The sequence below is a fragment of the Pecten maximus genome, chromosome 10, assembly GCF_902652985.1.
Source record: "Pecten maximus chromosome 10, xPecMax1.1, whole genome shotgun sequence".
Taxonomy (NCBI): Eukaryota; Metazoa; Mollusca; class Bivalvia; order Pectinida; family Pectinidae; genus Pecten; species Pecten maximus.
This window is the reverse complement of record NC_047024.1, coordinates 37,483,230-37,503,278: the sequence shown is the minus strand read 5'-3', so window position 1 is coordinate 37,503,278 and position 20,049 is coordinate 37,483,230. Positions and strand designations below refer to the sequence as shown.

General features: G+C 37.9%; 2 protein-coding genes, 1 long non-coding RNA gene and 1 other non-coding gene across 4 annotated transcripts in view; 1 reads left to right on the top strand and 3 right to left on the bottom strand.

Moving 5' to 3' along the window:
- Positions 1 to 1,853: 1,853 nt before the first annotated feature.
- Positions 1,854 to 7,777, top strand: LOC117336846. Its single transcript, XM_033897504.1, has 4 exons — positions 1,854 to 1,997; positions 6,024 to 6,173; positions 6,453 to 6,560; positions 7,566 to 7,777. Exons 1-4 carry the CDS (start codon positions 1,938 to 1,940, stop codon positions 7,728 to 7,730), a joined length of 483 nt encoding a protein of 160 aa, XP_033753395.1. The 5' UTR covers positions 1,854 to 1,937; the 3' UTR covers positions 7,731 to 7,777.
- Positions 6,936 to 9,035, bottom strand: LOC117336847. The gene is made up of 3 exons (XR_004534668.1): positions 8,701 to 9,035; positions 8,359 to 8,452; positions 6,936 to 7,917 (listed from the first exon to the last, which is right to left on the bottom strand). It is a non-coding gene; the product is annotated as an uncharacterized LOC117336847 (long non-coding RNA).
- A 6,010-nt stretch (positions 9,036 to 15,045) lies between these two features.
- Positions 15,046 to 15,119, bottom strand: Trnai-aau. Its single transcript has one exon. It is a non-coding gene; the product is annotated as a tRNA-Ile (tRNA).
- Positions 15,120 to 18,231: 3,112 nt separating this feature from the next.
- The window catches only part of LOC117335916 (soluble guanylate cyclase 88E-like), a 50,984-nt gene continuing 49,166 nt past the window's right edge, over positions 18,232 to 20,049 (bottom strand). Inside the window, exon 10 of the mRNA XM_033896197.1 lies at positions 18,232 to 20,035. Coding sequence (XP_033752088.1) covers positions 19,958 to 20,035 — 78 coding nt within the window. The 3' untranslated portion in view covers positions 18,232 to 19,957. The remainder of the gene's footprint in view (positions 20,036 to 20,049) is intronic.

Genomic DNA, 20,049 nt, shown 5'->3' with positions numbered 1-20,049 from the left:
TGGTGAAATAGAGCACCTTTCATCTACCCTCTATAATCTCGGGGAACTGTTCATTGATACTGGACACTGACCCTAGGCAATGCTACGTGTTGCACAAAATAAAGGTCAATAAAATGTGTGAATCCAGTTATAATTGGGCGACACTTGTCCTCGTAAAAAAATTACAAATCTGTAAATTTCTGACATGAATGTGAAAGTCAACACCAATTAGTAGTTTATACTCTTGCTTATCGCTCAGCCATTTGGATTAGGGTGACTGATTTGCCCGCTGTGAGTATAATATGACCGGTTATAGTAGCATGCTGGTTGCCTTCTGTGAGTTTAATATGACCTGTTATAGTGCCGCCTCATTGCATGATCGTAAAAGGCGACTAAACTTGGGATCTTATCTTTTCTCTTCTTTCTTATAACTTTCTTCTTCCTTATATCTCCCTTGACAATGCCTCACTTTTGGCCTTTAGTTGAGCGTTCGGCCGCTGTGAGGAAGGCTTTGGGTTCTGTCCCCTGGCCGGGACATACCAGAGTCTTTAAAAATGGTAGTTGCTGCTCCTGCTTATCGCTCAGTATATTATGAGTGGGACGACTGGTTGGCCCGTTGTCAGTATAATGTGACCGGGTGGGGTGTGATGCTGGGTGTCTTCGGCAGTATGCTTCAGTGAGGTAGGTAGCACTATAAATCGGCAGAAGTTCCGGCCAATCACCTTTCACAAGGAGATTTAACACGAACATACCACAGTCTCCCAACATACACATAAGCACTGACCACATGCATGCATGTCGCAAGCACGGGTGGCCTTCCTTAAATGACCTGTTAATAGGACGTTAAACAAAATAAACCAAACCAGACCAATATGTAGTAAGCTTCTATGGCACTTTAACTAGGTGATAGATATACTTAAATACCGAGGCACACAAGGGACGTCTTTAAATAAACAATACAAATCATATTCATGCACAGCGAGTTTAAGTAAGCATCCAAATAGCGATCTAACAAAACTGTGATGACCATGCACGCTGTGATGACCACGCATATCACTGTTAACTCATACAATGCAATGTTTGCGATTTACGTTTACGTTAAAAGTTCTCCGTTCCCCAGCCATACCCGACCAGTTACAGTGAAAGGCGAAGGTGTCGTACAAAATATGTTTGTTGAGCATCACAGAGAAACGGCCAAAGTTTGACACGTGTCAAAGTTACTGTTTGTAGGTATTGCTATAACTCATTAAGACCTGTTACTTCTGCTATCTGAAACGACAACTGACATTTCATATTGATCTTACATGGTCCGAAGGAGAAGTCATGAACGGCTGCTCAGAATTTGTCGAATTTGGTTAAAAGCATTCTTGGGAGAAGCTGATAAATTATTACTATAAGTGGTGAGTTTCCCACTCAGCGCGCTCACTGTTGTTTAATGGTGGATCTGATCCCCCGTAGTGGATATTAATCATTCAAATTATTATTTTTTGATGAATAATAGGAATAATACGATTTTAGTCCATAAGTCTGAATCTTGTTTTGGTGAAAAGGGGTTGGGTTGTATTGATTGGGCTCAAAGGGAACAAATTGTTTCGAGAATCATCATCTTCTGTTGGGATGAATTTGACCAAAGTTGGTCTACAGCATTCTTGAAAAGGGACATCATTTTGTGAAAACGGTGGGTCGGAACACCTTGGTACAGACGGCGTGTATAAATAAAAGAGGTGACAAAAATTAAAGAACAAGAAAAACAAGAACTAAAATTCATAAATCTTTATTTAGAAATCACTTATCTCCCTTATCCATGTGTTACACAGTGCATGTTCCTGGTTCAGTGTAGGATACTTAAACGTCACGTCAATCCACACACTGCATATGTCAATCTTCTCAAGGAAATAGATAATAGACACTGCTGCCGAGAAAACACCATTTCGGCGTTAACCGTGAATAGATCCAGTATGTTACAGGCAATAATCCTCAGCTGTGTGGTGGGACTCGAGTTGACTGCTGCTATCAGGGTATTTATATTGTTCTACAATGGGACTTGCTTTCATACCTTGAAAGTTTGGCTAATGGAATCTCACATGGGCTTGTTACATGGACATGAAGTATCTCAACCCGAGTGTAAGAATTTGGTTTACACGAGGGTTGAGATTAATAAAGAGTACTAGATTTTAAGGTATTTTGAAGCCTTTTCATCGCACCATCATCAATGTATTTGAAATGTCTCTCAAAATTGATTACGTTATCCAATTGAGACAAGGTTACCCTACAAACATGATGACACTGTTATGGGTAGGTTTATGGTGCTGCCTGTTGTCTTTCCCAACCCGGGATTAGCCGGTAAAGCACGTGAGAATGAATATTTCTCTATCTTGAGAAGGAAATAGATTTATCTCAACCCATCTCCGGCTGAGATTCACTATCTCATTCCTATTGAGGTGATTGTGATATTGCCGATACATTAATGCATTCCAAAGTTGAAGTGACGTGATTTAATTGTCGAGGTGACGTCATTGTGTCGCCTTGACATTCATATTTTTGTGAACGTGCAAAGAGCATGTGTGACTTGTCTCAACACTGGGTGAAATAACAAAACCTCACTGTTCTGGGTAAGAACACAATTCTCCCGAGGGGGTAAGATTATTGATTGTCTGCCCATACGGTTACGTCAACGGCTTAATGATCACTTCACTGGTAGAACATTGTCCATCGAGGCACATCGTATAAATCCAGAGAATACTTGTTAAATGCACAATGTAGAATACTTGAAATTCACAGTAATATGTTGCTCTTTCATAAAAAGAGCAGGAATTAATGCACTTCATGATGGCCCAGGTAATTAATTAGTGATACATGTATATGCGTACTAGTGCAGAAAACTTTAAAATGTTCATACAGTTCCATCATTATAATGGATGTAAAATTTCAAAAGAAATAAAATCGTGATAATATGTACAAAATCTATAAACATTTATGTTGATGCCTTTCTAGTTATTGGGATATAATGTCGGAACGCAAGAATAATGAATATTCAACCTGTATCTATGTCTGGATAGAGTTTGTTACTGACATCTGTTGTCCGAGTAGTATATGTGATTATGACAGGGTACATGACTCTTCCTAACCGTTTGTATAACATAGCTGTAAATGTTGTACTAATTATTCTTTTAGTTCTGTATGCTAACAGAGGATTTAAGAATATCTTTTGAGGAATACTGAACGTTCGACCAAAACTTGTATCTTTTATTAAGAAATTTGCCCAATCAATATCCAAAAATGACCTGACACAATATGTGTCCTTGAAATCTGACAATGAAGATGTCAAGAAGGTTAAACTTTCATGTGCATATGGCAGACTGACAACCGGTATTAGAACCGTGTCCTGCTTGTTTGTAATGTCAAGAACAAGTTTGAATTTATCTTTCTTGAAGAACTTGTAGAGAACAATTACTAATATAATGATAAGCGCTAAAGTACCGAGTACTTCTGAAGTAGAGTAGATGTGTGGTGTAAGGTTGATTGAGTCTTTGGTTGTAGTAACTGTAGATGCTGTAGTATAATGAAAAACGGATGAAGTATATAGCTGTGTGCATTATCAGCTTTTGACAGCAGTTCTACAGTTGTAATTAAAGCTCTGTACTTCAAGAATAAAAATGCAAAAGCTAGTAGGCTAAGAGTAGATAATGCCGCTGAGATATAAGAAAAAATCGAGGGAAAATATGTGCTCTGAGATAATTTAGATTGGTAATCCAACATTGATTCTGATAATCTCTGAAAAATGGCTTTATTCTCTTTTGCAGCTATGGCAACCTTCAGATTCTAGTATATTTGTGAAATTGTGTGTAAAAAGCTTAAAATGTGGCAATTGTATGCTTAATGTTTGAAAAAAGATTGAATTGGGTTTGATATATATCGAAGATTGATTGACAAATTGCTGAAGAAGTATAAGGTTGACTCCATGAACTTTAGAAATAAAGTATCATTTCTTAAGATAATATGTTCATCACAGTGCCAAATATGATGATTTTGTGAACAAGCCTGTAGATCTTCAGAAGATATTTCACTACATTGTTGAATATAATTTTGCATCTTCAAATAATAAGTGATCATTTGTGCTCCGTAGTTTTGTACCATGATTTGTAGATTCATTAATGGGAATTGGGAATGAAGTAATTTTAAAAAGTTGCTTGAATAAAAGGCGTGATAGCATTCATAATCTCACCACTAGAGTTTTAAGCTGAAACTAAAACAATCCAGAATCGTAAACTGTTCGAAAGAATTGAAATGTTGTCTTAAAGTACTAAAAGAGATTCGGTTCTCAATAAAACCAGTTTGTTTCGATGACTCGGTTTTCCGAAGCTTTTTTTTTGGTAAAATATTGTAATCCAAGTTCTCCTAGAATACTCAAAAACATTTCAATTTGACTTTGAGATATTTGATGAATGAGAAAACATGGGTCATGTTAAGTCCACCATCTTCCTTGCGTGAAATTAAAGTGTCACGCTTTGTCTTTTCAGCTTAAAAATGCCATATGAAACCAAACAAGATACGGTTTAGCTTATTAAGAAATGTTCTTGAAGGATTTGGGAGTGTAGAAAACAAATGCACAAATTTGGGTAATATAAGTTTTTTTTTATAATTGTAATACGTCCAATCAAAGTAAGATCTCGGCAAGTCCAGTACCTTGTTAATATACTGTAGCTTATTCTCATAATTGATGCGTTCAATAATATCGAGATTTAAGGAAAACATTATACCCAACAGTTTGAAATTAGCATTTGACCAATTAATACTCAAATCAAGACATATTCTTTCATTTGAAAATTTCTTATTTCCTATCCAGTACAGGCTGGATTTTTATAAATTGATCTTTAACCCAGATACCATGGCAAAATCTTCCAATAATTCAACCGCAGTGTATAGAGTTTGACTACTGCCATCCAGTAAGGGATAGGCATCATCAGCATATTGACCAAGAAAAAACTGACTACCTGCTATAACTATGCCTTTTCCGAAGAAGTTACCATCCTGTTAATTACATGAATGTCCATAAACAATGCAAATAGTAATGCCGTCAAACTTTCACGTACGTATTATGGTCGTCTGTCTGTTGTAAACGTTTGTTCTCCGGAGATCTACATGTTCAGCCAATTTCCCTGAATCTTAGTATGTGTTATAATCATGATATTCGGTTTTGATTCCCTGAACGCCATTTGTATACTGTAGTATTTGAATTTTGTTCTTCTCTTAGATTTTTAAACTATTTAAAACTGTAGGTTTTTTACAAATGATATAGAGTAATGTTTTGCTGTGTGACATGTCCATTTGACTGCATTTTTCATTTCCCTGTCATAGTTTGAATCTATGATTATACTATAATTATACATATCGTTTAGGCATGGAAAGGTTTTATGATATTTTAACCCGTGATATTCTTTTTCTGATATATTTGAAGGTAACCCTATTTCAGAAGATGACAGCATCTAATCTTTAGAATCAGAGAAAGACAAAGTAGGAGACAAATGAATGAGTGATTGGGGAGAGAACGTGTGTAGTGATTTATATGATAATTGTCAAAAATATTTTCTATCCCTGTGCTAAATTCACAGGAAAAAAACTTATTGGCCTTTACGACCCTCTGGCAACTACATGGAGTTTTCCAGGGATTTTCCTGTACCAGTGTGACTCCTTATGAACATCAGTGTTTTATGTATTTACACACATTGATCAAAATACAGACTGTTGTCAAGAATGGGGAAAACAACCTTAATGAGCTTTATATTTACCCCGTTTTGCCGCTGTAATCCAGCCCCCTGGGTGCCAACTCCTCTATTGTACATTGTACCATCAGAGTAAATTGGGTAAAAGTTAACCTCTGCCATTTACCAAATTGAGGACCCAAGGGAGATGAAATTGGCATAAAAAGTTTAGTTCCTTATGTGTACGTCTGTTGTTCTTTTTTAAATGTTTTATTTTCAGAACAGCTGCTGATCTTGCATTCTTAGCTAAACTTTGTACTAACGCCGAATTCGTTTTTGTAGCACCATCATTTTAATTTGACTGGTCATGGTTCTGCCTTTCCTGCTTTCATCAAATACAATGCAGATCTTCACACCACAGACCTATCCGTCTTTGATCCTCGTACTGACCCCCAGGAGCTGCTTCTGCACTATATCACCGACGAGAAAAACGTAAGATATACGAGGGCTGATTGATATGTTGTGAGCCTGGTATTGAAGGAGGTACAAGCATGTTCTTTTTTAAGTCCTACTATTATCTGACTATAAAGGGTCGTGTACCCAAGAACTGGTCTCATTTGGTTAGTTTATATCGACGAGGAAGCACTCTAAATTAAACAAGACAAGCGGCAAAATCGGTTAGGGTTAGGGTGAAAGAGTCTGTTATTGCCATGTATGTCATTTACGATTGTGGCTGTTGTATTTAAATGTCGGAAACTTTATAATATATAGGACATGTTCATGAGAAACGTCGGAATGCCTGGATATTGTGAGGTGGGGAGGCTACCAAAGGACGCTGTAACTTTACTGGAGAGTTTGGAGAGGGAGGCATTCCTTAATGTAAGTACCTGGTGAGAGCGAGGCGTCCTTTAATGTAAGTACCTGATTAGAGGGGAGGCATTCCTTAACGTAAGTACCTGATTAGAGGGAGGCAGTAACATGTTATTGAGTTCCATGGTGTAGTATATACGGAAGAGTATTTAGTTCACATAGGTAATAAACATATACATACAGATCAAATAACTGTTTTAGAAACACGGAGAGGGGAAATCTGTATAATACTACCCGTGATACGGCAGACACTGATTTCTTAAATAATATCAATGAACGCCACTACTTTAAACGAGCCTACCAGGAAACACTGGGGACCCTGCGATTGACAACCTTCCGGCGGTGTAAACTGCACACACCAGTAATGATAAAAAAAATCAAGAATGATTCCTCATATGTTTTTTGCATTTTAATCTCTGTGTTTTTATTTAGGGTTATCAAACAATTATAATCGGCATTATTTTTTCGGCGTTATACGAAGAGACGTAATAGCCGAACATGTGATGGAAACAGCCGATTCTAATTTCATGGGAAAGGTTGTCAAAATATAGTACCACAGTAAAAGAATTTTTTATTCGATTTCTATAAGATATTTCAAACATTTGATATTTTCATCGTTATGTTTAAGTTGGTTCTACCATATTCCATTCACACTCTATTGGAAAAAATAGAGAAACGAAAATAGCCATTACGTATGAATTAACACCAATTACACACATGCAAATGATATTTTCGCTTGTAGGGTTATATTATACATGCAAAAGGCTGCTCAAAGAAGCATTATCGAATGTCACATGATCATGGGTAGATATTAAATCCAACTAAAATGTATTTTTTATTTTATAACTTATACCGCGAGTTAATTTACAAGTGGTATTGACGTAAAGCTCGCAACTAAGGCAATCCAGGAAAAATACAAATTACAATATTCTTTCAAGGGAAAAAATGAACGATAAAACGCCGGGACCCATTTTTTTATATAGTAAACTCTAATCTTATATCTTCTCGTTACAGCATGAGGTTGTTGACAGTATTGGGGGCAAAGCAAGTTTGTCGTTTACACCGACAATGACGGAATCTTCCGTTACAGTAGATATGACCATCGTCAGAAGATACTGTAGCTCACAGAATGTGTCCATGGGAACGTTTGAGTTACACTGGTTACATGAATCCCAATAGATGATGCATGGCATTACCTTCCACTAATAAACGTCTAGTGTAGTTCATATCGTGTTTGTCACGTGAAAAAGAGGAGAAAAACAAAATCCTATCTTTGAATAATCTTCGTATTGAATAATCGATAATTTCATGGTTGTTTAACATTGACTTTTTAACTGAACACAGTCTCTTCTTCTCCGGTATGTTTCTGTTAAAACAGAGAAAGTAAAAAAATAATTGTTTTCATTGATTCAGTTACTGAAATATATGTCAATAAACTGAGAAAAATTGAATTTGAATATTATTTTTTTTTCAGTTTTGAAATCTTTTTTATTCATCCTTTTACATATAGTATACATACCGGTACATATATTACATGGTATAATAAAACAGACATATCATTACAGCAGTAAGATGTACAATACGTATTAAGTGATGAATAGAAAAAAAAAGGATTGGTTGGTTTTTTTGGAATACAGAGACAAACAAACAAACGACCTTCCACTCACGCTTTCTCTCATTTTAATATATTGTGTTTAAAGGTACAAAAAGAGAAAAACTTTTGACTTACTTTTAAGTACATGTTATGATATGTGTGAAGAAGATCTGAAAAATTATTCACTTATAGGAATTTGAATATTATACTTACAAAGAGAACAGTGTCAGGGTTCGCAGCATCTGTCTTGTCAGTATCTTGTATCGCATTTCGTGTTGTTGTTGCCGGTGATGTCAATGCCCGCTCACTTGCAAATATAAAAGACATATATTAATTTAATTATGTCATATTTGTGTATCCATGTATTCAATATGTGATACTTGTACTTATACCGCGTTCCGTGTTTAGACAATACAGAATGAGAGAATGATTGTTTGATTATACTTATACAAATAGGGACACATCAAATTCTTCCACGCTGTAAATTAAAAGAAAAAAATGTTTTTGCTTCACGTCAAGGTAATTGTATAAAAACATTTCGTATTTACTATTTACCTATATCCTGGAAATAAATTCCTGTTGATAGCAGATCCTCAGCCATGTTGATTTGACTTAGAATATAGAATGGTTCAAATGTGCCTCCTTTTATAGATCTAAATCAGACATGGTTTCCTTGACTAGTCGTCCACCTGGCTGACCAAATGTGAAAAATAACCACCTTCACGATACCCAAATAATCATGAGTTAAATTGCACCTACCTCCTTCCCTCAATTTGTGTGGCTAGAACATCTTTAACTTCCACACACCTGGACTTATTGTCTGTAGTCTTAAAACTTGTAAGGATGTTTTAAATTTAAATATTTTGTAATGATATAGTACCACTCAGACATATTTGAAATGTTCACGTAGAAGATAAACTGTTAAAATATGTTAATTAAGTTGTCGGTTTGAAAGGTGAAGAAAGAGAATTTTATTGATTGAATCATACGATCCCTTTTATCAATCCAAGGAAGATATTTGTAAACATTCCTAATAAATTATTTTACATCATGAATTGATAGTAATCCAAATTATAGAATATATTACTTTTATGTACATCTATCTAAAACGTTACTTTTAATATGCGTTACCGTACGCGTGTCAGTGTAGTGACTCGATTTACATAATTGGTTGCCGCGGCTAGGTCACACAAAGGAGTCGTGCGGCACACCACAATAGCTAAAAAGATATCTTACCACATTAAAACATTAGTCGGCAAGCTATAGTTCTTAAGACCATTTACAACGTCTACTCAAGTATTATAATACACTTATTTCAACATTAAATTCTTCAAAAAAAAAAAAGATAACTAAACTGTTATATCTACAAATTCAATATGTTCAATTATTTTTCGACACAACAGTATTAACGATAGGATCCGATATTTGTATGTAGTAAGTCAAGAAAAATAACAATACTTTCAATTAATGAACCCAATGTTTAGTGTAGAGAGCATGTTAAAGAAAATATAATTCCCTATGTATATTGCTAGGTGTAACGTGTGTTTAAGTCGTCGGTGATGAACTAATTGAAGACGCGTTACTGTTGTCGGTAACCTAACAATAGGTCTCTGTGCGACCATCTCTATCTAAAGTTAATGAGGCGTAACACTATCTGTTATCTGTCGGCATTAATAAAACTACCAAGTAACCTCAAGCTAATTTACATTTTAGTCAAAACATGAAATGGACCAAGACGGGTCCATTTCCCATTACAAGTTTTGAAATTTTGGAGTTATCGTTCTTTGAACTGGTTTTTTTCCCCCAGAATGGAACATTTTCCCGAATTAAGAAGCATCGTAGATTCCTTTTACAACAGCATTGAATTAGAAGATTTTGCAGAATTTGCTGGTGTTATCAATGACCACTACGTGAAACAAAACTAATTGATTTAATATGGAGAGAACTAAAATTGGATTTGGATTTGGATTAACTGCCCCTACCAAAACGACAGAGACTTGACCAGTATGGTGATCAACAGCCATCTAGACCTTACCATTTGAGAAAAATGTCAGAAAAACAGTTTAAAACGAAAAAGGCCGTAGACACGAAATATCACGTCCATCTAGACAAAGATTTCTGGAACGATAAAAAGTTAAAAGACATACACGGAGATCTTCATGGCATGTTTCAAAACGTATTGGATGAAGCCAAGCAAAGGGCAGCCGACAACGATGTGGGTCGTGTCCTCATACACCATCTGAGCCTGGACAATGCCATCGTGGTTCCATTGCACCCATTAGAGGAGCTATGCCGATCTAGTTATGGCACATGTCGAAAAGGTGCTGCACAGTCACGAGGAGCTCGCTGTGACGGAAGGACTGAATATCGACGTCGGAATTATCAACGTTCCCAAAGGGAGTGGTAGGGGACGATTTACGAACATATCCGGTGGAAATGATTCTATTAAAAAGAAGACGTCTCTTGTTCAAATCGTGAACGAAGATTCCATGTGCATAGCTCGATCCATATCCGTGTGTTTGGCACGAGCCAATAGGATTTCTAATGGAGAATGGAAAAAACTGACCCGAAACGAGCCACATGTACCCATGATACAACAGAAACTCCGCCATGGGAAAGTTCCAGATTGGTATTACAGAAGAACGCGTGACCGCCAAAGAAGAGTGCAGTGATATTTGCCTGCTGCCATTTCCGATATGGCCGACGTTCCTACTGACCGACCGGCCAGTTTAAACGACATTTCGGCATTTGAAGAAGTGCTAGGCTTCAACATTTTAGTGCTCAGTGCCAGATTTGGAAACAACTTCATTAAAATCACGAACGCCGATAGGAAAAACCTGTATTTGTACTTGGTGGAAGACGGAGTGATACAGCATTCCCATGCCATTGTAAGCAAAAGTGGATTTTTCTCTTACTCATTTTTCTGCGAGACGTTTAAAACCTTACTGTCACAGAGAACGTCATTCCTGTACAACGAGATGCATCGTGTGTAAACATCCAACATGCTTTAAAGCGGCGGCGAGAAGAAACTACCGGAATCTCGTTATAAACTCGACGGTTACTGCCACGAAACCAACACGGCATACGAATTTCACGGCTGTGTGCATCACGGGTGTCCAAAATGTTTCAAACAAGACCGCGATACAATCAAACATCCAAGAACGAACCAATGTATGGATAAACTATTTGCGCTCACCATGAAAAAGAAAAGCTTTATAGAACGGATGGGAATGAACTATGTATGCATCTGGGAACACGAATTTAAACACATCCGGATAAAGGACGATGCATGTAAACATTTTGTTGACTCGCTGGACATAGTGGAACGTCTGAATCCTCGGGATAGCTTTTTTGGCGGGAGAACCAACACTTGTAAACTCCATTATAAGGCCAAGGATGGGGAACAGATAAAATATGTAGACGTTACGTCTCTCTACCCGTGGGTCAGCAAGTATTGCCGCTACCCCGTCGGACACCCAGACATCATCACGTCGAAGACTCAATATGAAACAGTCCGAGTTCATTCACGAATCCGAGGCGAGCGTTTCTTCCAAATATTATCAGGTTCACAAAAGAACATACAGAATTTTCATATCGCAGCAAACGATATGATTCAACTGGAATGGATACACAAATCAGCCTTCGTACCAGAGGATTGTAAAACAACATCTTCTTGGCAGTGTTTACCGCGACATATGCACACATCAAATTATTGACTCTGATGAATTCAATCAATGATGACATTGCCGGTAGTATACTATATCATGATACAGATTCTGTGATCTACGTAAATAGACCTGGAAAATATGACCCACCCTTCGGTGATTATTTGGGTGAACTCACAAACGAATTAGATGGTGATGATTACATTGTGGAGTTTGTATCTGGAGGACCAAAGAACTGTTCTTACCGTACCAAATCTGGTAAAGAATGTTGCAAATTTCGTGGGTAAACCCTTAATTTTACCAACAGTAAACTCGTCAACTTTGAGGTCTTGAAAGACATCACCACGACATCCGACAAAATAGACTCTGTTACCCTCGTCAATCCATCCAAAATATGCAGTGAAAAACGTAAAAGAAAATTATTCAATAGAGAGGAGAAAAAGAAGTATCAGAAAGTCTATACAAAGTGGGTCCTATTACCAGATATAGACACTGTACACTACTGTTTTTAGTTTCATTAATAAAACTATGTGAGCTTGAAATTGGTTTTCGTTGTTTTTAATGTAGTGTGCAAAGAAAATGCACCTGTTCAACAGAAGACAAAGAACACAAGGATAAATCGACAACATTCATTTTCAAAAATCAATAAGGAATCCATTTAAATTTCTCTTTTTAACCGGGTGGTCCGTTTTTCAGTTTCCTTGGTACGACCATATTTCCGTATCCAGTCTGAGATTTTTTTACAATAAATCCAACGGGTGTATGTACATTGTGTATGTTGTTCAGCACTTGGTAAAACTGTTTATGTCCAATGAGTTCCTTTGACCAATGACTGGACACTGCATCTTTGATCAGGTCGACAATGTTAGATCCACGCACAATCAGCTCGCCATACATGTTCCAGTTCAACTCATTTCCTCGATGTTGTTTTAGGAAATTCAAACGCCCCCAGGTCTTACGTAGTCTGTTTTTAGGGACGATGTATTCCAAGGTAGATTCCATTCCATTTGTATCAGAAACAGTTTTTGACCGTTATCATCGGTTTGGAGCCAGTGTGGAACCGTGTGGAGCCATTGTGGATCCGGGTGGAGCCAGATGGAGCCGTGTGGAGCCATTGTGGAGCCAGTGTGGAGCCTGGAGCCGTGTGGAGCCGTGTGGAGCCGTGTGGAGCCAGTGTGGAGCCAGTGTGGAGCCGTGTGGAGCCAGTGTGGAGCCAGTGTGGAGCCAGTGTGAAGCCAGTGTGGAGCCGTGTGGAGCCAGTGTGGAGGTGTGTGGAGCCATGTGGAGCCAGTGTAGAGCCAGTGTGGAGCCATTGTGGAGCCGTGTGGAGCCAGTGTGGAGTCATTGTGGAGCCAGTGTGGAGTCGTGTTGAGCCAGTGTTGAGCCAGTGTGGAGCCAGTGTGGAGGAGCCAGTGTGGAGCCAGTGTGGAGCCGTTTGGAGCCATGTTGAGCCAGTGTGGTGGATGTTTTGGATCGTACTAGATGTTGAGATAGTCCTTCCAGTCACACATTCACATTACCCTATATAGATATTGTATTTTTATTACTTTGTCTCAAGTCAACCAGCACACGTACTTGGTATCGACACACTGATACAAAGTAACCATCAGGTAGCGGATACTGTTTCACGTTGTCACACAGCGTGGTATTCAGGCTTGGTAATATCTCACAGTTCGTAGTATTTGTCACGGTCTTGATACAGTCCTGCGTCTTGTCACGTTTTGCTGTCATATTTTCTGTACCTTTTGTACACGAAATTTAAACTGGACATCATACCTTCGTTCATATCTGGCACGACAACACTGTCGATGAATTCGTCCTGGAGATCATTGTTCCTTTATCCGTTTTACAGAATGATAACTTTTCATAGGTATGACCCTTTTTATGCGTTATTTTTTCCGTGTTCACATATCCCAACACGTGTCATTGGGATTGCATTCCGAACAATACAGAAGAGACATTTGATTAAAATAATATTTATAACAAGGTTCAATGTCTTTCAGTTCCGGTATCCTACCAGGTAACTCCTTCGTGACCTCCTTCAGTCGGGTATATTGGTCGAAATGTAGCGCCACTCCAGTACGGGTAGGCCTCTTTTCACTTGTAACTTTGGGTCTCCAGAAATGACTTATGTCCACGGTAGGATAAGGGTGATTTACCGAAACGTGTACATTACCACCTGTAGGTTCACAAATCTTAATTTCTTTTCCTGACTTGAAATCCGTCAACTCTTTCCAACGTTGTAGAGGAAACATTAACTCCTTAGTGTCCATTATGAGATAAATCCATTTTGCGCATGCCTGCTCTGTTATCTCAATTTTAGCATTCTTTCCCATTTCCGTACGAGAAATCTACACACTTTCTCTTCGCTCACGTTTTCGGCCGCCATATTCTGTAACGGAATCATCGGACAATGAAAGATTCTCCATGGCTTTGGTAATGATATCTAAAATGTCTTTAAGTATCGCCTTCGTATACTCTTTACCATTCAAGGGAAGTTCCGTCATTTCCACATCTTGATTTTCTTTTATTATTTTATATTTTATACGAATTCATTAATTAGCTGTAAGAGTGATAAACGAAAACCGTAAAGTATCTGCGTGCATAAAAAAATGGTAATTTCAGGATATGCTGAACTATCCAAACATTCACAATACAAAATTAATCTTACCTTGTCTGGGATGTGTTCCGTTCTTTGCTCCCGAGAAGACTGATGCCGTATGCCAAGAATCCTGGATCTTTTATACGTTTTTGTAAGTAAGAACTAGGTCAAGTTTTGGTTAAAATAATCTCTTCGAGTAGGTCACGTGAGGGGGTCAGGGGGTCACGTGAGGGGGTCACGCAGGTGTCACGTGAGGTTTAAAGTAGGTCAGGGTCATGGGGTCTGGGGTGTAAAGGGACGGCTATACCACTATTTCATTTGTTTTTGTTTTTAATTGGAAGTACTAGTAGGGTTTTTTTTATTGGTTGCCCAGTTTTTGTATGTTTCGCTTATATTTATTTGTTAACAGCAATGCAACATTGTAATGACTATACAATCGACTAGTCGGACGAAAAGTTTTATACAAAAATGCATCGATCATGTCAATGTTAGCTTTCCATAGTTTTGGATAAAAAGTGTATGGAGTCTGTCAATAGATTTAAAACAGACATTCGGATTATGCAGATATAGCAATTAATTTCATAAAATAGTTTATATTTCAGACAGTGAAAGAAAATAAAAATAAAAAAATACTGGCCAGTGTGGGGGTCGAACCCACGACATTCGCGTTATTAGCACGACGCTCTAACCGACTGAGCTAACCGGCCCTACATGCCAACAGCCATATTTTAAATATTGATAAATTATAGGAAATATTTATGTGCATGCCTGCATTCAGCTTCATCGAATTTTCAAATAGATTTGAATTTCCGTGAAATGGATCATACTGCTCATTTCAGATCAGAGAAAGCCGACGATGAATAATGCCTTCTAAAGACTTGTTTGGAAATAGTTTTCGAGTGATCCCCCTTTACTCAGTACACAATTTGAGTCCATGTGTAAAGGGGAATAACTCGACTAAATACAGCAGGCCTAGCATAGCAACGCTTGAGATAGGTAAATAATAGATTTGTAGAGGGACGTCTCTATCTATATATTTGGTATCATTGACCTATATTACACGTCAGAAACATACTAGCCTGGAAGATAATAAAATATCATTAATTAGCATTGAGGGAAAATTTGGTAGGTTTTTATGATCCTGCTTGAAACTGGTTTATTCTGCTACAAATTATATTCTAGATTCCTTGGATGTTTTTTCGTAGATGTAATTCTGTTTTTAGAGAAAGAAACTAGATGTCTGCAGTCAGCGGGCAAAATAACCACTCCAGAGAACCAAAATATAAGTAATCTGGGATAGTTTCTTCATAATATGAACGTGTGTATATTTTAAACCGGTGCCAATAATCATAGGCATTTCAACGTGACACGCAGGATAATGACATTGATTTGATTAATATTTCCAATTGAGTATATTGCATACATCAGTACGACGGAATATGGGTTTTACTTTGAAATAAAGTTAACTTAATTTTATACAAAAATTCAGAGATAAATATATTTAAAATGTGCACCGTCACGGGAATAATAAAACATCTGGGCAGTTTGTCAACGGAACTATTATTTTTGACCTCCTTTTCACAAACCATTGTTCCGTTCATACATAATTCGGTGTTCAAACTTCCCTATACCCTTCTAAAACACCTTTAATTGATTGAAGTTTAACTAACAAGGGTTCCTCTGCAAGCCTCTCAAGTGGTCGTCCAGATTGAATTTCATACCATGTGTAAAATGTATGTTTACGTGAATGGTATTCGCATTTTACTTCTCTATAGTTAGCACAAAGACTTCCGCTTTGTCCAATTAAAAAACAATAAATTATTGACAGAGAAAAGAAAATGATTCAAGACCACAACAGGCACACGCATAATTAACGGCACTTTTAGATATATATGTATGTCTAAAAATAGATCAAAATATATACGACTTTCTATGGCGCGGGAAGGATGTCATAATTAAATATTTTTGCCTAGGCAAAATTCGATTTATGCCTAGGCAGAAATAATTTTGCCTATGTATAAATCGAATATTGCCTAGGCTGAAATATTTTTGCCTAAGCAATATTTTATTTTTGCCTAGGCAAAAATATTTAATTATGACATCCTTCCCGCGCCATAACTTTCCCCTAGTATAGGTAAAGTGTATCACAGGGACAAACAGCTGCATGTACAAAAAATGTAATTTCACTATTTATTTGGCACCTACTACTCCCTGGCCCTTTGGAGTGAAAAAAGACGTCACCTGCTGGTCAATACGTCACTACAAATACATCTCTAATTCCACACATCTGTTTAACACCATACAATGCTAAACCAGCTTTAAGCACAGTGCACGTGATATACATGGTTATGACCTCTCTCACTAATCCTGGTCCAAGTATGTCTATATAGTAGCTTTTTACTGTCTTTTTCAAAAGTATAAAAAATAATTTTTAACCAGAGGGATCTTGGCGCCCACCATTGAATGATCTTTATAGGTTCCATGTCAGATTGATCTTCTCTCTGTTTTTCCCTTTCTCTTACTAATCTGTGTAAATTGAGAAACATCCCTACAGTACTAGTACTTTTCAAACAAGGGGAATTTATATATGAAATTTGAGATTTAGCGATAATGGCTGTCTGTCGACCATGTTGTTTTCCTATTGGTGCCAAAATGCTATACGACGGACCAAGGGGAACTTGCATTGGTCCCAAAGTGCAATATACATGACAAGGGACCAAGGGGAACTTACATATGAAATTTGAGAAAGATCCCTTCAGCACTTTCTGAGAAATAGCGATAACAAACTTCAATTGTCAAAATCCAAGATGGCTGCCTGTCGGCTATGTTGTTTTCCGACTGTTCCTAAAATGCAATATGCATAATTATGAGCCAAACTGACAGACAGTTGTCTGGTGTAGGCCCTGACACCAGACATAGACATTCTGACAGACAGACGTCTGGTGTAGGCCCTGACACCAGACTTGGACATTCTGACAGACAAACGTCTGGTGTAGGCCCTGACACCAGACTTAAACATTCTGATAGACAGTTGTCTGGTGTAGGCCCTACATCAGACATATTTCTGTCAAAATGTCTGGTGCCTAGGGTTGATAAAACTTGGAATGCTATCTGGTGTACTTTTACACAATCCTAGACTTTACCATATTTCCATCTTCTCGCATACGTCTTGTATTTGGGTAGACAGTACTGAATACTTATCATAATTTAATTCTATTTATAAACAACATGAAACCCATAGAAAAATGAACTGCGACAGATACCTGTAGTCTGACACTATTGAATAGTTGCTAGCCATCCTGCGGGTCTGCCACTTGAATGTAGTAACTCTACCACTTGACTTCAATTACCTATTGCTTTCCGATTCTTACATATTCATTCAAACAGGCTGTGTCCTGGGGTAAAACACGTTACATTAATTGTTCTAGACTGCATGAGACAGGCCTTCTGTATGTTATTCAATGAAGTAGTCACCAATTACCACAATGAGATATCACCTCAAAATGACCCTGACTGTTCACAGGGTGATAAACCCAGCAAATAAGCAAGGGTTTCCTTGTAGTGTGACTACCTAATGGAACATCATGCTGGAGGCCAGTCGAATACAATCCAGAACAAAACTAGGGTAAAGTGTCCTGCCCAACGACACAACCACAATAGCACAGACTGCTTTGTTTCTCATCTCCCGAGAAATACAAACTGATACAGGTGAAGAGCTTCGAACCAAGCATTTCGGATCATCATGTAAGGCAATGTTGCCGGCGTTCCAACCAACTGAGCTATTGCATGCTAGGCAAGAAAAACAAACCAAAAACAAAATTCAGAAAATGCAATTTTATATAAAAATATTTATGGAACAGAAGTGCAATTATTCACAAATACCAATTATTGCAGATGGTAAACAACTTATGGAACTACTATATTGATTTAGGCAATTGGCACTATTGTACCACATCACAAAATTCAAGGTACCTCTGGATCCGACCACATCATTGGAAACTAATGTTTGCTTATGATACCTGGATATCAGTAATATCAATCTCATCACCCTCTCACATTTATGGATTTGGCTGTCATCAATGCAATTGCACTCTCCCGTCAATGGATTGCAGTGGTCTCAATGTCATTCCCCTCTTTTGATTTGTATTGTATCAATGCAACACATGATTGGGCTGGTCTCAACGCCATTGTCCTTTCCCATTTTACCGTCTCCCATACACAGATTCAGTCTGACTCAACGGCATTGCCCTTTCCAACCTAGGAATTTTTTTGGCAGCAATGTCATAGCCCTCTCCAATCTATGAATTATAATGGTCTCAAGGCCATTTCCATTTCCCATTTATGGATTTGGTTAACACCAATGCAATAGCACTCTCCCATCAATGGATTGAATGGTCTCAACATAATTGCTCTTTCTTTTCTATGGATTTGAATGGTCTCAACATCATTGCTCTTTCTTTTCTATGGATTTGAATGGTCTCAACATCATTGCTCTTTCTTTTCTATGGATTTGAATGGTCTCAACATCATTGCTCTTTCTTTTCTATAGATTTGAATGGTCTCAACATCATTGCTCTTTCTTTTCTATAGATTTGAATGGTCTCAACATCATTGCTCTTTCTTTTCTATAGATTTGAATGGTCTCAACATCATTGCTCTTTCTTTTCTATAGATTTGAATGGTCTCAACATCATTGCTCTTTCTTTTCTATGGATTTGAATGGTCTCAACATCATTGCTCTTTCCCTTCTATAAATTTGAATAGTTTCAATGTCGTTTCCCTTTCCCATCTTGGATTTGTTTGGTATCAATGTCATAACCCTTTCCAATCCATGGATTTGGTTTGATTCAATGTCAATGTTCTTTCCCATATATGGACTTGGTTGGTCTGAATGTCATTGCCCTTTCCCACCAATGGATGGGGTAGATCTGAACGGCATTGACCGTTCATACCAATGAGTTCAGTTAGTCTGAATGCCATTGTTCTTTCCCGCCAATGGATGGGGTAGATCTGAACGTCATTGACCGTTCATACCAATGAGTTCAGTTAGTCTGAATGCCATTGTTCTTTCCCACCAATGGATTGGGTTGGTCTCAAGGTCAATGCCCTTTCTCACCTATGGATCTGGTAAGTCTCAACACCATCATCCTTTCCCAACAACAGATTGGGTAGGTCTGAACGCCATTGCCCATTCCCACTAATAGATTGGGTTGGTCTCAAGGTCGATGTCACTTTGCCATCTAGCTATATAGTTGGTTTCAATGCCATTGTCCTTTCCTGTATATAAAACTTGCTGGTCTCAATGTCATTTTCCTCTCCTTCACTGGACCTTAATGGTTTGAAGGTCATTGCTTTATCCCATCAATGGACACAGGGACCTGGCTAATCTTAGCGTCATTGCTTTCTCCCTTCAATGGACACAGGGACATAACTGATCTTGGCATCATTACTTTCTCCCTTCAATGGACACAGGGACATCGCTGATCTTGGTTGGCATCATTGTTTTCTCCCTTCAATGGACACAGGGACATCGCTGATCTTGGCATCATTGCTTTCTCCCTTCAATATTTCCTGATTTTTTGGCATCTTCAATTAGCCAGTATGTCTCCATATCCCCTTTACCCTGTAACACATAGA

Excerpts from the sequence above, each read along its gene's own strand:
- LOC117336846 (XM_033897504.1), top strand. The coding sequence starts at position 1,938 with ATGTTACAGGCAATAATCCTCAGCTGTGTGGTGGGACTCGAGTTGACT. Across the intron at positions 6,174-6,452 it reads ATATCACCGACGAGAAAAAC|GACATGTTCATGAGAAACGT; the intron begins GTAAGATATACG and ends TATAATATATAG. Across the intron at positions 6,561-7,565 it reads AGAGGGAGGCATTCCTTAAT|CATGAGGTTGTTGACAGTAT; the intron begins GTAAGTACCTGG and ends TTCTCGTTACAG.